The sequence below is a fragment of the Hemiscyllium ocellatum genome, chromosome 3 (assembly GCF_020745735.1).
Source record: "Hemiscyllium ocellatum isolate sHemOce1 chromosome 3, sHemOce1.pat.X.cur, whole genome shotgun sequence".
Classification (NCBI taxonomy): Eukaryota; Metazoa; Chordata; class Chondrichthyes; order Orectolobiformes; family Hemiscylliidae; genus Hemiscyllium; species Hemiscyllium ocellatum.
In genome coordinates, this window is record NC_083403.1 from 37,874,504 (window position 1) to 37,901,103 (window position 26,600).

Here is a 26,600-nt window from a genome sequence, read left to right on the forward strand (position 1 = left end):
CACAAGTTTGGATGGCGCTAATACTATAACGTTTTCAATAGTTGCCTTGGATAAATTGTAGCTGATAAGACTGCAAATTTGTAGCTCTATCATGGGCATGCTACTAGCTGTGAGATCTTCAATCTTTTCCTCTAAAGTAAATGATGATTTGATAGCAATGATTTGTTCTGATCTGATTTATTTCTGTGTTAGGGTTCAAAACTTCAGCCTGAGAAATGCAATATGTTACACTCAGATATGGTTGTGCATTCCCAGGATTTCTGTTTTTTTTAATGATTGGGTTTTAGCAGTTAAACAATTTGGTTTATTTTCCAGAAAACCAAAATCTTAATTTTTAAAATGCAGGTTTTGACACCACAATCTACAAATTGAGTTCTCACTGACATGTAAGGCTACTATAAATCTGATTGATCTGGTGGTTCCTAATGTTAATGATGGGAATACACTCACAAATTTTTGTAATTATTTAGCAGGTCATTAGTTTATCATTCCCACAGCATCATACCATATGGAAGGAGGGTTCACCCCTCCTTATGCTTGCTCTTTGAATTAGCTATCCAACTTCTTCCACTAACCATCTCTTTCTCCATTGTTCTCCATTTTGGCAACAGGTTCATGTTAATAACTCATAACTTGAAAATCAGATCATTTAAGGTTCAAAGTTTTCATTCTCACCGAAAGCTGTGCATCTTCAGAAGGTGTGACAGCGACCAGAATCACAGCAACATAGGTAATGTTTAAACATAACAACTAAAGTTGTATTGTTGGAAAAACAATCTGAATACTTTTTGTACAGACATGTATGATTTCAGGTAATGTTGAGTTTGGCATGCAGCTATATTCCTGGCAGAGTTACAATGCGTTCATGCTAGATTTAGTCTAATGGAGAGCCATATTTATTTTTATGGAAAAGAAGGAAACAAGCTTTCATTTATAAGCACCTTTTACAACCTCAGGATATCCCAAGCAATTTTACCCAAAGTGTACTTTTGAAATGTATTTACTCTTGCAATTTTGGGAATTGTAGGGAATACAATAGACCTTAATCAAAATTGCAGTTGAAAGAGCAATAATATATGTTATATGTTGGCTTTATGAACAGTACCATCAGACCAGCTCTTCCTTTTCATACTGCATGAATTTCTACTTTAGCTGTTCTGTTTTGAAACCCTCTAGCTATGCTATGCTGGAGCCTTTAATTACAAAATGCCTAAGAATACTATCAGATATTGCTGCAGGGTAACATCCTTTAGGTTAGTAGGTCAATAGAAAGTAAAATAAAGCAAAATTCTCTAGCATGCAAAATATTTTCCTTGAACTAAACAAGATGGACATTCTCTATACTTAGCATCGGCACGCTAAGACGCAATTTAATTATGAAAAAGTATACATTTTCAAGTTTTGCTTCACTACACCTAATATAGCTGGTAGCTGATGGTCAATAAGAAACTGTTTAACAGAAATAACAATCTATCTACTTCAGCATTGAAGAAGAAGCACCTCGACTTGAAATGTTAGCTTGCTTTCTCTGCATGATGCTGCCCAACCTGCTGTGATTTCTTGACTTTTTTGTTTGCAATCTATCCACAGCACAGGAGAAGAAGCAAACTATTACAAAAGCAAAATACAATTTCCTCATCAGAAGAATTTAACATTATCAGATAGAATACAATACTTCTAGAACTGGGGCAAATTAAATAAAGTATTTACCATTTCTATGAGAAGAAAGTGGAGCATGGTGACAGCTCTGATTGTGAAATCTGCATGGGTTTTATGTTTCACATGTAATCTCATGCATGTCAAAATCTTAGCACTAAAAATGAAGTACTAATGATGGCTTTACAGTACAAACACCAGTGTTAGTTGCTAGAAATGTTGTATGTTTGTTGCATAGATTTGCTTTGATGGGCAGCTATTGCAATTGCAATTGTACACAGGCTGTTCAATGAGATTATGGTTGGGATATATCTTGATCTTACACCTTACAATAATGACTGCTCAATATGAAGAGGTGTCATTACATTGTCAGGATTCCTGAATCTTGTGAGATATTCATCAACTATCTACAAAATCTTTGAATATTACAGAAAAAAGGATAATTGACATTTCCTGCTCAGTCCTTTGCATTAATGCTCACTAGGCTATGAAAAATCACACAAAAAATGTTATTGACTTAGCAAGGATTTATGTAGATTTTAAAAACCAAAGTAATTCTACAACTTGCATGCTGCATTTGAAATGCTGAAGATTAATACTAAAGATAAACGTTTATATCCTTTAAGCCAATTTGTACCAAAATGATCTGGTAGCTGCTATTCCACCGGTTCCATTTTAAGATTTTGTTTTATTATCTTCATTAGTCAGTGTTACTCACTTAGCTCTCTTTACATATTCTCTTTCCTTAGATGTTGAAGATGAAAATAGTTTAATTTGTGACTAGTCCATAGTACATCCTGCCAATAATCGTTTCTGCTGACCTTAATCCACAACATTGACTTTATCGCCCTGGCATGAAGTGAAAGTCCATTCCACCTTCCATTTTTCTAAGTGCCATAATGTGCTTGTTCATTAGTTGCCTGAGATGATCCATTACATCATTCAATCCAGGACTCCCCCTCTTCCTGTTAATTGTATTCATATGCCTTTTCACAGATAAAAAAAGTTTGCACCCGAAACTTTAATGACTTGCTTTTTCCCTTCCCAAATCTTATCTGACTTTCCAAAATGTTTTCTTTTTGTAGGCTTTATAGGGAGGGACAATAAATGTTGCACTGTCACAACAACTATCTCAACATCCCCATATTTTAGAATGCATTAACAATACAGAGCATCTACGAAGGTTAGTAATCAGAAAGGCTAATAAAATTTTATGTCTTATTGTGAGGGAAGTTAAATGCAAGATTAGGAAGATTATGATTGTGTTATGTAATGCATTGGTGAGACTGCATCTGGAGAACTGTGCGCAGAAGGCTGTTAATGCATTGGAAGCAATTCAGGAAAGGTTAACTAGACTGGTACCAGGAATAAGCAGATTGTCTTATGAGGAAAGACCAGACAAGTTAGACTTGTGTCATTTGGAGTACAGAAGATTCAGAAGTGACTGAATTGAAATGTATAATATCCTGAGAGAAGTTGGCCAAGTGGATTTGGAAATGATGTTTCACTTGTGTAAGAATCTAGAAATAGGGATCATAACCTTAAAATAGGGGATTTAAGAGAGAAATTAGGAAAATATTCTCTGAGGGCTGAGAGTCTTTTGAATTCTGTTCCTCAAAAGGCATTGAATTCAGAATCTTCACAATATTTTTAAGGCAGAGATAGGTAGATTCTTGATTACGGAGGGGATGACAGATTATCAGGAATGAGCAGGTATGGAGAATTGAATGTAAAACCAGATCAGGTCTGAATGATGGAGCAGTTTTGAAAGGTTGATTGGCCTACTGCTGTTCCTTGTTCACATGTTTGTAGCATTTAGAAATATATAGTATCATCAAGCCCAGTCAGCATGGCTTCATATAGAGAAATCTCAATTTGTTAGCATTCCTTGAGAAGGTAGCATGCAGGATAAATTAAGTAGAACCAGTAGATGCTACATATTTGAATTTCCAAAAGGTGTCACATGTAAGGCTACTTTATAAAATAAGAATCTCTGTGTTAAAAGCAGCATATTTCCTTGTTGTAGAGGATTAGCTAATGTGCAGAGGCTATCTCCATTTGTGGATGAAGACAAAGAAGATGACAAAGATTTTTCTCACAATGTGTGTTGAGTCTTTCAAATTCTTTTTCTCAAAAGGCAGTTGAAGCAGATTTTTGAATATTTTTGAGACAAAGGAGAATAGATTCTTTTAAGCGAAGACTCGAGTGGTTGTCAGAGGTAGAGAGGAATGTAGAGTAACCATCAGATCCATTTATCATTTTGTTAAGTGGAAGATCAGGCTTCAGGGCTACTTCTGCTCCTAATTTGAAAGTTTGTAAGTATGTTCATCTTACATAGCAGAAATTTTAGGCCTAACTGACTTTTTAATTGTGTCGGCAATGAAGTGAGCTGTTAGCACTCTATCCTTCACATGTATGTCCCATTCTAGAGACTTAAAAACAAAGATTTACTCTTCAAATCCAGTACCATCTTTCAGAGAAGATGTTACTTGGGCAGTAAAATGAAACAGGGAAATGCAGATACTGAAAATCTAACACAGAAATAGAAAGTGCTGGAGAAACTCAGGAAGTCTAGCAGCATCTGTAGAGGGAGAAACATACTTAATTTTATCGAGTCCAGTACTTCAGCACTGTTTACTTTCAAACTGCCCAAGGACTATTCTGATGAGGTGTGGTGTGGCCAATATTTATCCCACATTTAACATCACAAAAGCAAGTTAACTCAGTGATGTCACATTCTATTTGTGGGAATTTGCTGTTTGCAAATTGCCTGCTGGATTTCTCCATTATAACAGGAAAAGGACTTCATTGGTTGTAAAATATCTTGGAATATCCTGAAGTCAGGAAAGTGCTGTATTATTATAAGTCTTATTCTTTAATAATTTTCAGACAGAACAGCTTTATGAAAGCAAAGGAAGCATTTGCAAAAAAAAAATTGTTGTGCAAAGTAGATCAAGCATATCCTTTCAGGAAAATATTCTTTGAGCGTATATTACTTTCATTCTGCCCAAAGCTATTTACGTTATAAGCGCTCTTCAAAATCTTTGGCACTCAGCCATTTTTCTTACTTGTTTGACCTAGGACAAAGTATTTTCGGATGACCCTGCATGTAGCAGATTTAAAAGGCAATACACTGGGTATTAACCGCTCCACTGGAGCTGAGCAAATCAATTACTTCCGTGTGGCAGCAGAGTTACCATCAGAGCAACAAAAAAGCTAACTATTAAGAGGATTGGTATAATTCATGTTTAAATTCATATTATTCAAGTTAGAGCTATTATAAAGATACTAAAATATTTTGAGTAACCTGCCTTTCCCTAGAGGAAATTTACTCTCACCATCATGGTACAGCTGATTATGCATTTTGTTTTTATTCTTTGGATGAGCACATGCTCTGAGATGATTACAGCATTCCAATTATGTGGGAAGGACTGGATGGATAAGTGCATTTGTTCTGTCATTATTCCTATGTACAAATTTAAGTTCACTCCTGCAAGTGAGACAGATGAATTTCTGGTTCATGAGTTGTACTTCTACATTATAGGCGAGTTTGCAGATATGTTCAAAAGGCACTAAATATTTGTCTGAGGAATACAGTGAATTAATCAAAATAAAACCAACACTCAGTGCATGTCTGTTCCCTCACTATGAAATACTTTGGGCACATTTATTTGTAGGACCTTATATGCATGTGTCTAATGGTATTGATGATAAAATGGTTGCATTTATACCTGTTTTCATTCCATAATGCATAAAATTAATATATTATATAACAAACCAAAGAAATCAGTGTATTCATTTTTCTGAAGATCTTAGTAACAGAATTAAAACCATCAGTAGTCGGCCTTGTTATCAGTGCAAAGAACCCGGTGCTAAAATACAGTAACATAATTCTGCTATTGCTTTAGAAAGCACAGTAGGATGCTGTAATGAGAAAAACTATATTGACTTTACTGCTTGGATTTTGATGGATTACACTGTAGACTGAACATTACAAAATGACACTTTTTTTTTGTATGTAAACGGTGATGTATACGCTTTCCTCTAAATTAAATGTACAGAATCTGGGTTTTCTTTGCACAGCAAGGTTTTCTTTCAAACCAACAATTATGATTTGTGAATATTGTTTTACTTTCATTGAAAAAGAATCTTGCTTGTAAGAGTACATCATTTATTTTTTACGACAAAAATCTCAAAACTTGACAGAAGAGTTCCTTTTATCTCCAACCTCACAGACCAAAGGGGAAAGGGAATAACTTACCTAATTTATCCTCAGAGATGATGAATAAAAAATAAGCAGGTGCATATTCTGAACCAACTTAGATGACAGTTGCTGCTCATTACTTTAGGTGTTCATATTGCCAGTAACATCCATAGAATATTTTAGCCACTGTGCTTTTCACCATTGCTTCAAGTCCTGAACTTTTGGTTAGTATCTGAAAGATTACTGGTCACCACATTGCATAAAACCTGACTTCTCTTTAATTTAAACCTCTGTCAGCAAATATATGCTAAGCCATTTATTATTTCAAACTTAAGATGCCAACTCCGTGATATTATGATATTACTCACCTCTTCTTTCTAGTTTGTTTTATTTTAGCAATTTCTCTGCTTCTTCATACTAAGCGTCAAGATTGCTGAAGCATTTTTATGAGCAGAGGGTGCAACAGACCCTTGATGCTACCTTGTTAAAGTCCGCTGCCCTATGTGATTAATCTCATCCCAAACATTGTATCACATTCCAGATTTTATACTAAAAGAACCATTCATTAGTACTGTGATTAGACAAGAAAAATACTCTGTGCAACCCAGGTCAAATCGGTGATGGTTAAAGAAACAACAGAGAGAATATCCATTCAAACAAAAGTGGGAAAATGTGACAAACAACATTGCTTCAAATAGTTTAACAGAATCAAAATACTGTGAAAGCGAAACCCTACCGCCTTGAAACTACAATAGAACAATACACCACAAACATGATCAAACAAATGTAAATGCTTTGAATTGATATCAAGACAGGTGAAGGAATGCAATAATTGTATCTTCTGGCAAAACACTTACTGAATTAGTTCATTGTGGTGTCAGTTTCCTGCACCTAATACAAAGGAATACATTTTGGAAACATCGTCCTCATGTAGTTCTGCCCCCTTTTTTATGTGGGTACATTTTCCATAATTACGGTATCCCTATTACTATCAAAATTGAACATCTCATTCCATGCATTATAACACTTAAAACAGTTATTGCATTTAGGGATATAGCCTTAATTTTATTCTGACTCAGAGATCAATTGGAGGAAGTATTATCACTAAGGTTCCTTTGTGTACCAATCTGTCATCTTTAAAGGGCCTACTTTACTTCAACAACAACTTTTATTAAACTTGCTTGCCCTTAAAAAAAATTACGTAATTTACATCGAAGGAAATAATCACGTCTGTGCAAAGCTGATTTTCTAAAGAAAGTTGGGTTTTGTGATTCACCTTATTTCAAAATGGTTTCCAATTATGTAACTGTAGTTCTGAAATAGTTCTAAATCCGTATTAATTATACAAGGCTTCTGGATGATAATCTGAGCATTGAACATAAGTGAACAATATTTCCAATTATCCTGCAATGTATGCGATCACTGCCATTTCAAACACGTCGCAGATGCAAACTTTTGAATAACATCTTCTGTGATGTTTTTTAAAATCTGTCTCCCCATCTCTTTCTGTCTTTCAACACCGTAAGATTGTCCCTTGGTGTGGAATCTTGGCATCCACTGCTTTTTTTTTAGTCAGTATAAGATGCATGTTTTCTGGAGTTTCTCAAGGAAAAATCACAGCTCCCACCATTTTTCAATGCTTTATCAGTGACCTTCCTTCCATTAAAAAGGTCAGAAGTGGGGTCAATGGTGCTGTTACAGTGTTCAGCTTCATTTCCCACTTCTTCAATTATAGAATTCTTTATCCAGTGCATGTGGCCTTTGTGCAAAGAAAGCTGTAAGATCTGGAAAACATCCAGGCTTTGGTTGACAACTGGCAGCTAAGATTTGTGCCACGTAAATGTTGGGTATAGACAATTCAATCCCTGATTCCTGATGAAGGGCTTATGCCCGAAATGTCGAATTTCCTGTTCCTTGGATGCTGCCTGACCTGCTGCGCTTTAACCAGCAACACATTTTCAGCTCTGATCTCCAGTATCTGCAGACCTCACTTTTTCCTATAGACAATTCAAACAAGGAAAAGCTCAGCCAACATATCTTGACTTTGCCTGGCAATATTGTGAGATTTTCCCAGCAACATTTTTTGGGAATCTTTGCAGAACTGAAGCTGAAATGAATGAATATTGATGTCATGGCAACAAAACCGAAACAAAGACTGCTTAATCTGCAAAAAAAGGGCTCACATCTGTCTCGTCAAACTCTCACCAGTCACCCCCAAACACACTGAAGACGTTCAATAGTATTTACAACAGCACAGTTCACTTGCCAATATGCACTCCCTCCTGTATTGTGAGTGCAGTCAAGAAAATGATTTCAACAACTCCACCCTCAACTGCACTTCCACCACTGAGGAGAACAGGGCATCAGTCTCAAGAGAACAGAACAGTAACATCAAGAGTACAAAGTTAAAAATCACACAACACCAGGTTATAGTCCAACAGGTTTAATTGGAAGCACACTAGCTTTCAGAGCGACACTCCTTCATCAGGTGCTATCACCTGATGAAGGAGCGTCGCTCCAAAAGCTAGTGTGCTTCCAATTAAACCTGTTTGACTACAACCTGGTGTTGTGCGATTTTTAACTTTGTACACCCCAGTCCAACACCAGCATCTCCAAATCATCAAGAGTACAAGTTCTCTTCAAATCTCACATGCTATTTTCAACATACATCAATATTCCTTCATCAGTGATGCACAATGTGAACATCCTGAAAACGAGTCAAAGTATCTGCCTTAAGCTTTTATAACGAGAATCCAGAGAAAGTATATTCCTGTCAGGGTGAAAGGGAAGGCTGGTAGGTATAGGGAATGCTGGATGATTAAAGAAATTGAGGGTTTGGTTAAGATAAAGAAGGGAGCATATGTAAGGTATAGACGTGATAGATCGAGTGAATCCTTAGATGAGTATAAAGGCAGTAGGAATATACTTAAGAGGGAAATCAGGAGGGCAAAAAGGGAACATGAAATAGCTTTGGCAAATAGAATTAAGGAGAATCTAAAGGGTTTTTACAAATACATTAAGGACGAAAGGATAACTAGGGAGAGAAAAGAGTCACACAAAGATCAGCAAGGCGGTCTTTGTGTGGAGCCACAAAAAATGAGGAAGATACTAAACGAGTATTTTGCATCAGTATTTACTGTGGAAAAGAATATGGCAGATGTAGAAAGTAGTGAAATAGATGATGACACCTTGCAAGATGTCCATATTACAGAGGAGGAAGTGCTGGATGTCTTGAACACATAAACATGAATAAATCCCCAGGACCTGATCAGGTGTACCATGTGGGAAGCTAGAGAGGTGATTGCTAGGCCTCTTGCTGAAATATTTGTATCATCGCTGGTCATAGGTGAGGTGCCGGAAGACTGGAAGTTGACTAATGTGGTGCCACTGTTTAAGAAGGGTAGTAAGTACAAGCTAGGGAACTATAGACCAGTGAGCCTGACGTCGGTGGTGGGCAAGTTATTGGAGGGATTCCTGAGGGACAGGATGAACATTCCTGATGAAGGGCTTTTGCCCGAAACGTTGATTTTGCTGCACTTTGGATGCTGCCTGAACTGCTGTGCTCTTCCAGCACCACTAATTCAGAATCTGGTTTCCAGCATCTGCAGTCATTGTTTTTACCATGTATTTGGAAAGGCAAGGACTGATTTGGGATAGTCAACATGGCTTTGTGTATGAGAAATCATGTCTCACAAACTTGATTGTTACTTCTTCAAAAAACTCAAAGAGGATTGATGAGGGCAGAACAATAAATGTGATCTATTTGGACTTCAGTAAGGTGTTCAACAAGGTTCCCCATGGAGACTGGTTAGCAAGGTTAGATCTCACGGAATAAAGGGAGAACTAGCCAGTTGGATACAGAACTGGCTCAAAGGCAGAAGACAGAGGCTGGTGGTGGAGGGTTGTTTTTCAGACTGGAGGCCTGTGATCCGTGGAGTGCCACAAGGATCAGTGTTGGGTCCTCTCCTTATTGTCATTTAAATAAATGATCTGGATGTGAGCATAATAGGTACAGTTAGTAAGCTTGCAGATGACACCAAAATTGGAGGCATGGTGGACAGCGAAGAGTGTTACTTCAGATTACAACAGGATCTGGACCAGATAGGCCAATGAGGTAAGAAGTAGCAGATGGAGTTTAATTCAGATAAATGCGAGGTGCTGCACTTTGGGAAAGCAAATCTTAGCAGGACTTATACACTTAAGGGTAAGGTCCAAGGAAGTGTTTCTGAACATAGAGACCTTGGAGTCGCAGGTTCATAGCTTCTTGAAAGTGGACTCACAGGTAGATAGGATAGTGAAGAAGGCGTTCTTTTATTGGACAGAGTATTGAATACAGGAGTTGGGACATCATGTTGAGGCTGTACAGGGCATTGCTTAGGCCACTGTTGGAATATTGCATGCAATTCTGATCTCCTTCCTATTGGAAAGATGTTGTGAAACTTGAAAGGATTCAGAAAAGATTTTCAAGGATGCTGCCAGGGTTGGAGGATTTGAGCTATGGGGAGAGGCTGAACAGACTGGGGCTGTTTTCCCTGGAGTGTCGGAGGCTGAGGGGTGACCTTATAGAGGTTTACAAAATTGTGAAGGGCATGGGATAGGAAAAATAGACAAAATCTTTTCCCTGGGGTCGGGGAGTCCAGAACTAGAGGGCGTAGGTTAGGGTGAGAGGGGAAAGGTATAAAAGGGACCTATGGGGCACCTTTTCCCACAGAGAGTGGTACGTGTATGGAATGAGCTGCCAGAGGAAGTGGTGGAGGCTGGTACAATTGCAACATTTAAAAGGCATTTGGATGGATATATGAATAGGAAGGGTTTGGAGGGATATGGGCCGGGAACTGGGAGGTGGGACTAGATTGGGTTGGGATATCTGGTCGGCATGGACGGGTTGGACCGAAGGGTCTGTTTCTGTGCTGTACATCTCTATGACTCTTTGAACTGCTGGGTCAATACTCTGGAATTCTTAACAGTGTTCAAAATGAAGAGTCAACATCAGATTATTGGCAATTGGTGGGATTGGCAACATGTGCAATCATACCATCATCATTTAGATATTGAAAGGATTATTTCTATACGCTTCACACATGTATAAGGGATATCGCTTGAATGGGACATCAGAAGTGATGGTGTGTAATTGAAATTGCTACTCTCATCTTGCTGAGTAATAGGGTGGAGATGCCATCAGCGTAAGCTTGTTGGGATGCTGTGCAGTGCCTGTACAGATCAAAATAATGGTGACAGGTACACTTGTGATGAAGAAGGGAAGTATCAGTGACAGTGATCAAGTGGTCTGCATTGCTTGGGTGGTGTTGACCTTCTTAGATTTTTCTATTTCATCACCCTTACTGGTAAACGTTCTGCATTTCTTTATTTTAGCCTTCTTGATGGTGGAGAGGTGTGCAACTAATGAAAACACTTTTAAAAATAAAGAGCTGTGCCATTTGTTGCTGAGTACCCATTGATCTTTCTGGACAAGACCTTCAGCGAGGTTATTACATTGACCATACCAGAAGAGAGCAGAAAACAGCAGACGATGAGGAAGGCTGAGAGGAGACAGGTGCAAGGGACCCCGGGAAAAGTACCTGTCAGGAACAAGTTGAATCTTTTGGAAACAATAGAGACAGATGACATTGCCAGTTCGCGAGGCGGCCAGGTCTGTCAATCAAAAGTTGGCGTGGAGGCAGAGCGGAAGAGTTGGACATCGCACAGAGCCGTGGTAATAGGGGATTCCATAGTGAGAGGAACTGACCGGGGTTTTTGTGGCAGCAGACGGGACTTAAGGATGGTATGTTGCCTTCCTGGTGCCAGAGTTAAAGACATCACAGACAGAGTGCAGGAAATCCTCAAGGACAAGGGTGAAGAGCCAGAGGTGGTGGTACATGTCAGCATAAATGATGTCGGGAAGAAGAGGAGGAACATACTACAGCAGGATTTCGGGGAACCAGGAAGAAGGCTGAAAAGTAGGACGTCCAAGGTGTTTATCTCCGGTTTGCTTCCAGGTCCTCGGGCTGGTGAGGCCAGAAACAGGGAGATAATGGACTTGAATGTGTGGCTGGGGAACTGGTGCAGGAAGCAAGGATTTAAGTTCTTGAATCACTGGGATATGTTTTGCGGTAAGCATAAATTATGCAGAGAGACGGTTTGCACCTTAATAGGTTAGGGACCTGCATTCTGGCAGGCAGGTTTGCTACTGCAACACAGCTACGTTTAAACTAAGTAGCGTGGGGGGGGGGTGGAGAGAGAGAGGGGACAAACTGGATGTTTAAGAAGGAAATTGAAGGGAAAGTTAGAATAAGGGAAGTCAAGAAAGACAACTGTATCAATGAGACAGAAAACTCAAGAAGGGATCATGCTGTAAGGTTGAGTGAAATAGGAGTTGATGGGAAGGGTGAGGGCAGTAACAAATTAAAAATACTATATATGAATGCACAAAGCATTAGAAATAAGATGGGTGAGCTTGAGGCTCTTTTGGAAATTGGCAGATACGAAATTGTGGAGATAACTGAGACGTGGCTTCAAGTGGACAGGGCCTGGGAAATGAATATTCAAGGCTACACGTGCTATCGTGAGGACAGACTGACGGGCAGAGGGGGTGGGGTGGCCATGTTGGTAAGGGATGATATTCAGTCCCTTGTGTGGGGGGACCTGGAATCAGGAGATGTAGAGTCAGTATGGATAGAGCTGAGAAATTCTAAGGGGAAAAAAAGACCCTCTTGGGAGTGATCTACAGGCCCCAAACAGTAGTCTGGATGTCAGATGTAAGTTGAATCAGGAGCTGAAATTGGCCTGTTGCAAAGATGTTACTACAGTTGTTATGGGGGATTTCGACATGCAGGTAGACTGGGACAATCAGGATGGTATTGGACTTCAAGAAAGAGACTTGGTGGAGTGCCTCCGAGATGGATTCTTAGGTTCCAGCACCAGCTGTTCTACCAGGGAGAAGACAATTCTGGATCTGGTATTGTGCAACGAACCAGAATTGATCAGGGACCTCGAAGTGAAGGAACCATTGGGAAGTAATGACCATAATACAATAAGCTTCAATCTGCAATTTGAGAGGGAGATGGTACAATTGGAAGTGATAATACTTCTGTTGAATAAAAGGAACTATGGAGCTATGAGGGAGGAGCTGGCCAAAGTTCAATGGTGCAATACCTTAGCAGGGATGACATTGGAGGAACAATGGCAGATACTTCTGTGTATAATGCAGAAGATGCAGGATCAGTTCATTCCAAAAAGGAAGAAAGATCCTAGGAGGAGGAATGGGTGGCCGTGGCTGACGAGGGAAGTTAAGAAACATATAAAGTTAAAAGAGAAAAAGTATAACATAGCAAAGATAAGTGGGAAAACTGAGGACTGGGGAGCTTTTAAAGAACAACAGAGGATTACTAAGAAGGAAATATGCAGAGAAAAAATGAGGTACGAAGGTAAACTGGCCAAAAATATAAAGAGGATAGTAAAAGCTTTTTTAGATATGTGAAAGGCAAAAAAATGGTTAAGACTAAAATTGGGCCCTTGAAGACTGAAACAGGGGAATATATTACAGGGAACAAAGAAATGGCAGAAGGATTGAATTGATATTTCAGATCTGTGTTCATTGGGGAAGACACAAGCAATCTCCCTGAGGTAACAGTGACTGAAGGACCTGAACTTAAGGGAATTTATATTTGCCAGGAATTGGTGTTGGAGAGACTGTTAGGTCTGAAGGTTGATAAGTCCCCGGGGCCTGATGGTTCACATCCCAGGGTACTGAAGGAGGTGGCTCGAGAAATCGTGGATGCGTTGGTGATTTTTTTCCAGAGTTCGATAGATTCGGGATCCGTTCCTGCGGATTGGAGGGTGGCTAATGTTGTACCACTTTTTAAGAAAGGTGGGAGAGAGAAAGCAGGAAATTAATGCCCATTCTCAACTTCTGCAGTCACTGAATGGGCATTAACATTGTAGAATAATCATCAAACAGTTTTCCATTAAGATGCAAAAATCTTTGATGAAGCTGTTGAAAATGAATGACTGACGATAATTCCCTGAGGAACTCTTGGACTGCTTCTTTGGCTGTAATGACTGGCTTCCAAATTCCAATTCCTTCAACTTGCATTTCCTTCTATTAAGTGACTTCTAATGGTTCATGGAGGGCTCTACCTGTGGAACTATGCCTCTCGTTTCTCCATCAATTAATTTGCCTTAGTTTCGATAGAGCTCCTTGGTGTTACTATTAGCTAGGAACTGTCTTAATGGAAAAGGCACACTCCAAAACTATCTCTGGCTTTGAAATCATGGAATGTATATTTTTTCAACAATAAAATGTTTCTTAAATTAAGGAAATCACAGCTTTGTAATTTCAAAATTATACCTAATTACAGTACGTGCATATTCCACTTCCATAGTTTTCCACCCTACCCCTCTATATGAAACTGGATGTTCCCAAGTTTGTTCTCAAGTCTATGTAAGACAGCTGAGTGCAACCAGAGGTAGCAATGACACTGTTACTGGCAATGATTTGTTTTTCTCTCTGTGTTCGAAAGGAGGCAAAGATCCACTAGGTCTTCTACCCCATATTAATATATATGATGGAATGCACTTGATTCAAGTTCACTCCCTACTTCACAATCAAGTACCGTCTGAGGAGCGGGAAAACCAATGCCAGAAACGCCGATTTTCCTGCTCCTCAGATGCAGCCTGACCTGCTGCGCTTTTCCAGCACCACTCTAATTTAGACTCTGATCTCTAGCATCTGCAATTCTCACCTTTGCCCTTCATAATCAAGTAACCTCCCAATACATCAGGCTGAATCTTATGCTACTTTGGCCAGGTTGTGTCAAGGTTTTGGAGTTTTCTTTTTGCCATGAGGCTTAACAAACTTTCCCTTTGCAAACTCATAAACCATCTACCATGACTACGGTATCCTGTTTTTCTGATTCCAGCCCCAACTCACCACATCTTGTTCCCAGAGCAACTCACCACTGGTGGGATATCCCAGAATTGACCAGCATCCTTGGTTCTGGCTGAAATAACTCTTCAGGGGCTGACATCTCATCACAAATCACTTTATATCTACAAATGTGTAGCCTTTGACAATAGCGCTGCTTCTCACTGAGTCAGGCATTCAGTTCCCAATATCCCTGACATTCACTCCTTTATGTCAGCCAGGGCTCCCTGATTGGATCAGATTAACAGCGCCAGTCAGGTAACTCATATTCTATGAAGACCAGCTGAGTGACCTCATTACAATCACTTACACTGGCGCCATCTTCAAAGGTTGTTGTGCAACAGCCAGAGCTGCATTGCACGGCTCAGGTGAAATGTGCCCCGGACATGGTAGACAAGGGAATTATGGGACCCACTTTGTGGCAAGGAACGGGAGGTGCTGCTAAATGGGTTGCTTTAGAGGCTGGACATCTCTTCCTTCTGAACCAGCAGAGTAGAACACCAAACCATACCACAGCAGCCTGGTCCTAGATTGTTACCTGAGTCAGTGCAGTCTCAGCTGTTTGGAAGAAGGCACAGCAATGTAGAAAGAAGGATGATAACATTGTCCAATCCACCAGCATAAGTGTCATCATCTTCTCTCCAATACTTCACACTCACTTAATCTCTCTACCGGGGACACCTCTCAGAAAGGCTCATGGTCTAATATTCTCAGTGTTCATTGCAACATATTCCCCCCCTCAGTCTCACCTACACCTAACTCTTCATGCTCTCTCATATCTACTCATGCGCGTGGGACGCCTCCCACCTGCCTCAAAAGTAACAGCTGCGTCATCGATTTTCATCTCTCATTTTATTGTCCTTGGTCTCATTTTAGGAAGTAAATAACCCACAATAGGGCAGAAAGACCAGTAGTGATCTCCCTGACCTTCAGAACTTCACCCCTTATGTGGACAAGATCCTGTAATGAGTGGCTGACTGATCATGTCCAATAGGAGAAAGTGAGGACTGCAGATGCTGGGGATCAGAGTCGAGAATATGGTGCTGGAACAGCATGGCAGTCAGGCAGTGTCTCCTGCTCCTTGGATGCTGCCTGACCTGCTGCACTTTTCTAGCATCACACTCTCAACTTTGATCATGTCCAATCCCTGAACTGGACGATGCTCTTGATTTACTGTCTTGGAGCTATTGACTGAAGGATATCTCCATTGACATGAATGAGGACTGCTGACAACCATAACTAGGTACATGTTTTTGTACGTGTGCTAAATGACAGAGCAAAACCGCAGCACAATGAGCCTGGTATCACTGGTTTAGGGAGCAAAGTGCAAAAATGCAAAGCAAGACAAGGAAATGCAAGGCAGGATTGTTGTGAATATCCAAGTAGGGTCAGAGTGAGTATGCGCTATAACAGCAATTGAACAGGCTGGAATACAGCCTGGTCCAGTCCAAGAGCTGGGTGCGTACCAGTGAGCGCAAAGTGTCCTTACAACATCATTACATAATCGTGCTTGTCCAGCCCAAGGTGCAGCACTGAAGTGCAAAAGCATTCTGGAACTGGATCAGAGATGTGCCATGAGGCATACTCTTAGACGCTGGTATAAGTTGGATGACAGTTTCTGTGGATGATGTGTACTTGTGGCCTGGGACTATGGAGCCTGCCTTGAGATGCTGGTGCCTAGTGTCCAACGCGAAGGTTCTTTGGAAAGAACAGCAAGCTGAAACCACAAGATACCAGCTCCAACCTCAATGTCTTGGAATTCTTGATGTCTAAGTTGTTTAGCACATTTGGAAAGATAGGAATCTGAATATTAAGGAAGTGAATCGCGGTATTAGTTTGGTGTTTAACAAAACCACCCTTAATTAGCAACTCACCATAGCCTGGTGAGAAACTCACCTCACTGCATAGAAAAAAACACAAAAAATGCAGTTAATTGTTGCTCAGGTCAAGATGAGCCACGTTGGACTTTTGCATATTTTGGCCACAATCTTGCGGTAACCTATGTTGTTGAAGGGTTATATGATTCTGTTCATTGTTTTCAGAGCAATGCATGAAGAAGATAGATATTGTTAAATGGCCAAATGTTTAACAAGGAAACTAAAGTTTGGGCAATAACTTTGATGAATATAATGGACCAGAATGAAAAGGGTTAAACAGGTTGGCACCAAAATTCTTCAGTGACTTGGTTGATCATGGCACCTGTTGGTTTAACACTGCAATGTTTTGTTTGATGTAAGTATAAATTTGAACTTTTATTTGTCAAACAGGATAATATAATCCTGATGTAACACTGTCTTAACACAATCTACTTTAATCAGTGATTTGCATGTCTGCAAGGAAATGTTTAAACATCATGTCTTTGAAGAAGAAAATGGATAAGGAAGTGAAATCTATGGTTTGAAGATGGTAAGAGTGCTGAGGTTAGAAAACTAATAGTGTAGATCTCTTCAATGAGGCCTTACATAGCAAGATAAGTCAAGCAAATTTGGAACCTGACAGGATTTTAAGAATAAATAGCATTCAGTCTCATGGTTAGCAGATCCACTTGACTGAACAACAATTGACTACAGAATGAATGCAGAACTGCTTCTTTCTGATACAAACTGCAAAGATACCAGATTGTCAACTCAGCAAGAAGTGTCTGTCTGGTCATACATTTCTTCCAGTAATAAAGTTTATATCAAGCATAGGGGACAAGGAGAAGATCCAGCTCAGGTCGGGTGCTGAATTCAACCCAGCAGCGATAAGAAAGGATTTAAAAGGAAAATATCTGCATTGGCACAGAAAGAAGCATTCACAGCAGAGCAAAAGTTTGATTATCTCTGTCACATGAGCTATGCCAACCAATATGTTTTGATAGGCATGTTTTCTTCATTGTTACATTCTCCCAAATGCAATGGTCAATGTTGCTGTTTTGCTGGAATATGTGAGGTTTGTCACAAATAAAATTTAATTAATGCTTCTGGACGTGTATGTGTAGTCGTATCTGACTCAACAAATTATAATTCAACTATATTTACAGATATATACGGGCTTGTCAATAAAAACATGAAGTGTATGAAAGCACTGAAAATTAAAGGATTGAAAATCTTCTCAGGCCAGCACAGATTAGAATCCTCAAGTGGCCGATAATGTTTATTTGGACCTCATGTCTCCACCACTTGTGTAAACACACCTCATCCCACCAGGAGCATCACAAGCAAACCATGGTATCTTTTCTTGTGAGGTCCCAATGGAGGAGATGAGAGGACTGTTAGCTTATGAAGTGGGAGTGGTTTGAGAGCCAACACTTAAACTTATTGTTGACCATCTCTTGTTATCTCACTTGGGACAACCTTTCCATCATTACTCAACTGTGTTCCCCCACAATCACAGGGTGTGGGGTGGTTGAGTGGTTGTCTTGCTGGTCACAGCCAGTTCTGATTCACTGACAGTTGTGGATGGGTGGGACTTCTGCTCCTAGTGTTCTTGATCCGGGGGAAAGGCCCATCACTGTCTATAAAGTGCCTGAGTGATACAGCATGAGGCAGCGCTTTCTGAAAAGAGACAGTGTGGAGTTCTCCCCCAGATCTTCAGCCCACGACACTGACCCCACCACCTTCAGTCCATTCCACCCGATGTGTCGACAGAGTCTAACTTTGTGCAGTAAATTTCTTGAAAAACTGAATACACAGAAGGAAATGATTCATCCAAAAAGCAGCTTCACAAACAATTCGAGGTCAAAGCTGCATTCACATCCAAGTTTTGGAGGTCAAAGTTTAGACAGGACTTTAAACTCACAGCCTACTTCCACAATAGCAAGACTCAGGCTGACACTTGGGCCCAGATGAATGGAGTGCCTTTCTGTTGTGGTGAAAATACTAGTATATATCTGGAATCCTAAATGAAATGCCCAGACCCAACATATCTCATCTACATTGAGATGGGATTGGAGAAATAGAGTATGAATTTAAATCAAGTCTGTCCTTCATGCATTTATTTTGTTTCGTGAGTGTAGAAAATTAAAAAGGCTACATTGATATTGTTCCAAGGCACCACTGAAATGGGAGTGAGGGCACCATACTCTTGGGATTGGAACTTGCCAATAAGTGTGAGGTGATGACTACTTGTCAAGAAGTTTCAAGGACTGTTAACAAATGTCAACCTGTCAACAAGTGTCAAGTATTGTTAAAACCTGCTAAAATGTGTTTTATTTTATGAATGAAAGTGTTTTGCCAATTAGAGTATACTCTGCGATTTGGAACTTTAAGTCAAAGAACTTATTTTTTTCTTCACTTGTTTGCATGGGTGCTTGTGGTTTGAGGTGTGAAGATTGGAGAAATTTTGAATATATCATTCCTTTATTTTAACTTTCATTACAGTGTGAGTTCCCTCAGGCAGGCTTTCCACCCAGCCCATCTTAGGAACGGGCAGCCTCCCTGGGTCTTTTTGGTTATTTGGACTATCTTCTAAACCAACCACCCCATTACCCAAACTGAAAATGTTGAGTATGGATGACCATTTCTAGAAGTCAGCTTCCCGGAGCTGGGTTTTCCCTCAGTCTGCACACGTGACCCAAGAAAGGAAATCAAGGTCTTAGTAAGTGTTCCACAGAGGAGAGAGAGTAGCAAATGGAAGGAGAAAGAGAATAAATCAAAGAAATAGCAGCTAAAAGTGAGCAAGTGATCACCTGTCAAATGACGAACATTTTCACAGATCTTAGAAATGCACAATATTTCAGCACCATTACTGTTGTCATTTTAAAACATTCTGGAATTCATTAGAGTTCGCTTAAATTCATCATGGCATTTTCAGGGTGCCTTGCCTGCTCAGCAACAGGCTGGTTAGCTTGCTAAGAATCTCAGCAGCATGGAGCACAGTTCCAATCCTAATCAAAGCCTGAGCGTGTTCTCACCCATGTCGGACGTCTAGACACAGTGGGATTGGCAGGTCAACACTGAATAGTACAGAGACTTGCATTTTCATTGATTCCAGATAGCTTTGTTTGCTAAGCATCTGAAAGACTAGTCATGGTGTGCAATGGCAGTGTCACAAAATTAGCTTCACTTTGATTGATGGGAGAGCCCAGCATGAAAGACATGTCATGTGGCTCAGTCTTTGAAAATTGTGCAAAACTGCTAAAGAAAAGAGAGGTAGTTTGACAAATTGCTAAAGTTACAGTTTCATTTTTTTCCTCTTTTTTCTTTTTTCAATACTGCCAGTAATTACAGCATGAAATTTAAACAAAAGTGACTTTCTCCAGGGGACCATTTGTTTCACACCTTAATAAATTATTCAGTGAATAAATCGACTCACAAGATTTTATGCTCCTAACTGTTAAGCATGAATCTGAACTAAGGAGGCCTGTCCTAGGGTGCTGTCTGGGAATAGAAGTGGCCTTTTGGCACCTTGCTTAGGGAATAATCTGTGAGGCTGAATAAGGGGGACTGGAGGGTTATTAAAGAGGTGAGGGCCTTTATATTCAAGATGAACTGTGTCAATATATGGCAGTCACACAAGGTTAGTCTCATGCATTCAGGGGCAGAAACCATGACGTACAGGAGATTGGGGTGGGGGAGGGGTCACTGGTTATTTTTACTGCTGAGAATAATAGATTCTTGACTGACAAGGGAGTCAAAGGATGTGGGGTTGGGCAGGAAAGTAAAGGTCATAATCAGTTCAGTCATAACCAAATAAAGTGGCAAAGCAGATTTGAAGGACTAAATGGCTTACTTTTGTTCCTCATTTGTCCATTCATCAACAGTTATTCTACCCTTGTATAGGGATGCTTGGGCATCCAGAAGAGATGTTTGCAGACTAAGTACTTGGACAAACGAACAATTAGTGTAAACAAGTGACTTAATATGAAGCTGAATTATTGTGCCCAATGAACCTCATCTTTCTTTGCCTCAATTTGTTTCAGTTAACACTGAATTAAGATACTGTTGTACTAAAGGGACATCAATAGCCTATACATTTGTCAGGAATATTACATTAACAGGAATTGTCATAACAAATAACAAATATAAAGGGACATAACTAATGTTTCAGGAACAGCAATACAACGTTTCTCATTAAAGTGTGACTCAATACAAATGAAATTATTTCCTATTTATTTAAATTAGCCAGTGTAATGGTGAGCTTGAGACCGGTGTCATAAAAACCGATCTGGTTCACGAATGCACATCAGGGATGGAAATCTGCCATCTGTCTAGATTACATGTGACTCCAGACAAATAGAAATTGTTTGTCTTTTAACAGCCCTCAGAAATGGCCCCACGAGCTCAAAGGAAATTTGTGAGTGCATTAAATGTTGACTGTGCCAATGATTCCCACTTTCATTGGAGGAATGAAAACTACTTTCCTAAGTTGTCAGTTTGCAGGTTTCAGTTGACGTGCGCTAAGGCATTGAGGCAACAACCACACTTGAAGCAAGAAAATTACTCAAGTCACACAACAGATGAGGAAAAGGAAGAGTTTTTTTTTAAGATTAGGTTCCCTACAGTATGGAAACAGGCCCTTCGGCCCAACAAGTCCACACAGATGCTCTGAAGAGTAATCCACCCAGACCCATTCCCTACTCCATATTTGCCTCTGACTAATGCACCTAACACTATGGGCAACTTAGCCTGGCCAATTCACCTGACCTGCACATTTTTGGACTGTGGGAGGAAACTGAAGCACCCGGAGGAAACCCACACACACAGGGAGAATGTGCAAACTCCACACAGACAGTTGCCTGAGGCAGGAATTGAACCCAGTCTCTGGTGCTGTGAGGCAGCAGTGTTAACCATTGAGTCACTGTGCCACCCCTTTAATGAAACTTGGGAGCACAGCTGGTCTACTGAAAAACCAGCCGAGGTCCCCTTCTTTGTCAAATTAAGTACCAGGCAGGCAATTAACCGAACAGGTTCTGCAGGAGCAAAGATGCTGGGTGCAGGGAAGTCCTACCTTCTCGGAACTGTCAGCCAATCAGAGGCCAGGAACTCCACTGAATGGCAGTGAAAGCAAGGGTCAAGGAGAGATCCAGGCTAGTACAGTGATGCCAGGATGGAGAGTGGAAACAGTGAAGGTTGAGCAGCAGGATGTCTCCCTGCACACCTATAACAGATGCATGCTGGACCCTTGATCAGGTTTTGAGTGCCTTGGAATGAGGTTCCCATCCTGCAGTATTAATACCAGCTACCAGTGGGATGAGGCCCTTAACTGAGCATCAATTGAATATTCAAGGGTGTCAATTGATGGCAGGATAGGAAGGCCATCCACGAGCCTTCTGGCCACACCACAGATGTCATCAGGCTGTAGGTGAAGTGGTGCCGTGAGCCCACCAGCCCCTTTACAACCTGATTACATTCCTCTGCGCCACAGGGTGGTATGGAATTGAAACCTACGCTGAAGACTTGCCCAAAGGTATTAGTTATTAGATATTGGATGCTTAAATGCAAAGTGTTTGATAGTTCACTTCTCCCCAGCCATGTCGAGAAGGCAAGTCTTTTCTGAGTATCTATGCTCTCACCAAAGGATGCATAGTGAAGCTTGGCTGAGTGCCTGGAATCCCATACAAGGATAAAAGTGAAGTCTTGCGAATGCTGGAAATCTGAGATAAAAATAGAAACTTCAGCGCTTTCTTCTCCCAGAAAAAAATTACCCTTATTGGCACAGCTGTGGAAAAGGGAAAACTGTATATGATTGATAGCTTTATGCTGTTATAATAATCTTTTTTTAAACTGCATACTCTTGTCAATGGCTCAATTTTTACTTGCACAGAATGAAGTTTCTATTATTGACATTTTAAATTCTGGCTGATTGGGAGTTTTACAGGTTTGTTGCAACAGCAGTTTCTTTTAAGGAGAATTCATGCGTTGACAACAAACAATGCTGGAAGTCATAGTGGGCCAAGCAGCATGCATAGAGAGAAAGCAAGCTAACATTTTGAGTTTAGATGACTCTTTATCAGAGTTGATGAAGAGTCACCTAGACTCAAAACATTAGCTCACTTTCTCTCCATAGATGCTGTCTGATGCACTGTAACTTCCAGCATTTATTTGTTTTCAGTACAGATTCCAGCATCTGCAATAATTTGCTCCTAAAACCTACAAGTTACTGTGTGCATGCAGTTCTGTGCATACAATTGTTACTGCAGAGCTAATTGATTCTGTATAGAATACAGAAAGGACAAATGGCCACGGAATTGCTTTCTGAAACTTCCCCATTCTTTTCTGATCTGTTTGCTAAACTTTATGAACAACAGAAAATACTCAGCATGGAGGAATGACCAGTGCCACTATTTTTATTTTAGTACATACTCAGCAAGACTCTTGCATGATATAATATATAAAGCACAGCTCCTTACCCACATTAATCTTAAAAATGTAGTCAGTCAGTCCTGCACTAGCTGGTGCAGTATATAACTGCAGCAATTGCATCATGTTCAAAAACATGCATTTGAAGCAAGGTGAAAAGCATTTCTCGGTAACAGTGGGGGTTGGGTGCATAGTTTTCTTAATTGTCAGCGCTGCATGATAAACTACCATCTCTCTGCTGCTTTGCCTGTTCCACACAAAAACCCTGCTATGACTAATTAATAGCCTTTCTTAAGACGTTTTCTGTGAAATCACATTTTCTATTCATCAGACCATGTGTGCAATGAAATGGTGTAATGTGTAAAATTCAATTAACTGCCTTCATTTTTCTTCGGGACAGTATTCATCATTTACACAATGTCAGCTGCACAGTAGGGGGACTAAAAAAGAGATACTGGTCTAGCATGCTTACCTATACCAGAAGCCCAGTCAAAATGTTTTCCTGAAAATCAGGCATTTCCCCTCCCCATTATTAGCAAGTGTTTTCCTCAGACAGAGATGACAAACAGCACAGAGGTGTCAAAACAAAAGGGGGACAAAACCAACAAAAAAAAATCAGTGACTTTTGACAACATTTGCAAAAACATAGTGGCATTGCCAAAACTCACTGAAGGCATCATGTTACCTGGCTATGACAAACAGCACACAACTGACACCCAAGTAAGCCAGCAGAATATACATCCAGATATCAGGGGAGAGAGGATTCAGGAAGGAGAAAACGCCAGGGTTTGTACCGTTGGGCTTTCGGTACAAAATACTTATTCCCAGAGTCATGAATGGCTTTGAGAAGTCAATGACCTTCTCTCGGACGTAGGTGATAGTCAGGGGTGCAACTGCAAGATCAGCTTTCTGTGGACAGAAAGAGAAGAGAAAGATGCAATTAGTCTTGCAATAAGAAACAAAACCATGAAACAGCGTAATATTGGTTACAAAACCCCTGAAGGATAAGCTGTAAGTTGTCCCTTAACCAATCCTCCAGACTGAAAGACAGCGTGTAGCAATGGGAGGTCAATATTTCGGCAACTAAACTGTACTCTGAAGAATACTGGTACCCCAATATTAAACAATGAGCAAAAGTCAAAGCAGTTCCTGTTACAAATAACTGTATCAGTGTTTCATATGCATATGCAACAGATCTCATGTGCTTTTGTTCATAGAGGGTTAGAGGATACTTCCTTTTTATAGTGGGATTGTTACCAACAAAGTGTTCTTGGTACAATCATGATACAAAGTAGTGAGTGTAATCACTACAGTTTTTGATTTGCTACCAGTTAGTGGAGCTTAGGTACACAGGTCTGAAGTTCACCTTTAACTGCTCAAAATCTTGAGAAATAATGATGTCACACAAAACTCATAGCATTGAACACCTGTCCAATGATATACATCAGTCACGTGAATATATCTTGAATGGTCTGTCATGTGAACGTTTAACTTTTAACTTTGATTTTGCTTTTTTTTGTATCTAAGTACTTGCACCTAAGATGGCACCTTATGTGGCGACGTTACACATTTTTCACTGTACTCCTGTACTTCTGTGCTTGAGAATGTTTCACAATAAAATCAAAATTAAAATCAAGTCAAATCTTTACAAAGAGTGGACTGAATAAGCATTTTCTGCATGATAGAATTTGCTTTGTTCTAAATAGATCTAAAACTGAAATTTTACTCATTGTAACCTGAGTTTACCCTCATTTTGCTTGCTAGTTTTACATCAAAATGTAAAACCTTTGGCTTTTGAGCTCATAGCTATAAGTGACCAACACAATCTGCTTTAACACCTAGGCCTCACTCCTTTCTATCCCTTTCTGAACTGTCATGTTTTCAGAGATTCTCCCTCTACTCCCAGAGTTGACAATCATAAAGAAGCCTGGCCAATTAACTTTTAGCTGTTTGCAAATATAGAATGTTCATACTATGGAAGAAAAATACAGTGTGTAAAAACGTTTTGCACACATCAGGCCAATTTACAAGAATACCAAATCAAGGGGAACACCAACATTACTGATACACAAGAGGAGGGCTGAGTGGTTGGCAAGTCAGCTCTAAATGGCAAAGGCATTTACTGATGTGGAGAATGCACCAATTCATGATTGTCAGTTAACAGCCGGGCTTTGGTTTAAAATGGTCAGACTAGTGCCCTGAGAAAGGAACTTGCAAATGGCTATCACCTACTTTGTTCACTTGAAACAGATACTGTTATTGAGGTGAAACAGCCGGATTGTTAACTATCAATCATTATTAATTGGTACATTCTTCATGGTAGCAGCTTTATCAATCAGAGGCAACATGCTGAACACTCAAGTCAACATCATGCAAACGTTAGCTTTCCCTTTGAATTAATAGTCTTGTGAACTATACAGATTAGACTTACAGTGTGGAAACAGGCCCTTCGGCCCAACAAGTCCACACCGACCCGCCGAAGCGCAACCCACCCATACCCCTTACCTAACACTATGGGCAATTTAGCATGGCCAATTCACCTGACCCACACATCTTTGTGACTGTGGGAGGAAACCGGAGCACCCGGAGGAAACCCACGCAGACACGGGGAGAACGTGCAAACTCCACACAGTCAGTCGCCTGAGTCGGGAATTGAACCCGGGTCTACAGGCGCTGTGAGGCAGCAGTGCTAACCACTGTGCCACCGTGCCGCCCACCAACTATCCTGATGAGTACAAGAAGAAAAGCACCAATAAAGGGTCTTTTTTCAGTAATGCTGAAGCTCCCTCTCCTCACAACAAACTGTCAAAAATGCTATTCTTAATTTAAGGAAAAAACACAGAAAATACTGGAAACGCTCAGAAGATTGGCAAGCATCTGTGGAGGGGAACAGAGTTTAAATCTTCAACTTGACTCAGTATTTCCAGCATTTTCTGTTTTTTTTATGCTGCAGTTCTTCGGCAGCGACATTATTTTATTCCTGATTTAAGGGCTTGTATGACTGAGCTAATCTCCAGACTTCTCCTTAATCCTCTGCTCCACTTACTTTTATTTCCAAGATACAAGGTTGTAAGAAAATTGTACCATTTTACACCTGACTGTGACAAATCATCTACAGGCCTATGACTGCTGACCAATGCTCCCAACCACCGCCCACCCCGCCACACACACACACACACACACACACACACACACACACACACACACACACATCCAGACCCACAACCATTTCCACTTAAAAGGGTAAAAGAGCAAGGGCAGCACAGACACTAGGAACACCACCAGCTGCAAGTTCCCCTCCAAGCCACTCACTGTCTTGACCTGGAAAAAATTCACTACCATTCCTTCGCTGTCACTGGGTCAAGATCGTGGAATTCCCACCCTAAGGGCATTGTGGTTCAACTCACAGGAGGTGGACTGGAATGGTTCAAGACGGCAGTTCACCACCACCTTCTCAAGGGTAACTAGGGATGGCAATAAATGCTGGCCAGCCAGCGATGCTCACATCCCACAACCAGGTTAGGAAAAACACACA

General features: G+C 40.4%; 1 protein-coding gene across 1 annotated transcript in view; it reads right to left on the reverse strand.

Annotated features, from left to right (window-relative positions):
• The window catches only part of LOC132836998 (glutamate receptor ionotropic, kainate 2-like), a 423,698-nt gene that overhangs the window by 67,237 nt on the left and 329,861 nt on the right, over window positions 1-26,600 (reverse strand). The window contains exon 11 of the mRNA XM_060856620.1: window positions 23,751-23,974. Within this exon, the coding sequence (XP_060712603.1) occupies window positions 23,751-23,974 (224 nt within the window). The remainder of the gene's footprint in view (window positions 1-23,750; window positions 23,975-26,600) is intronic.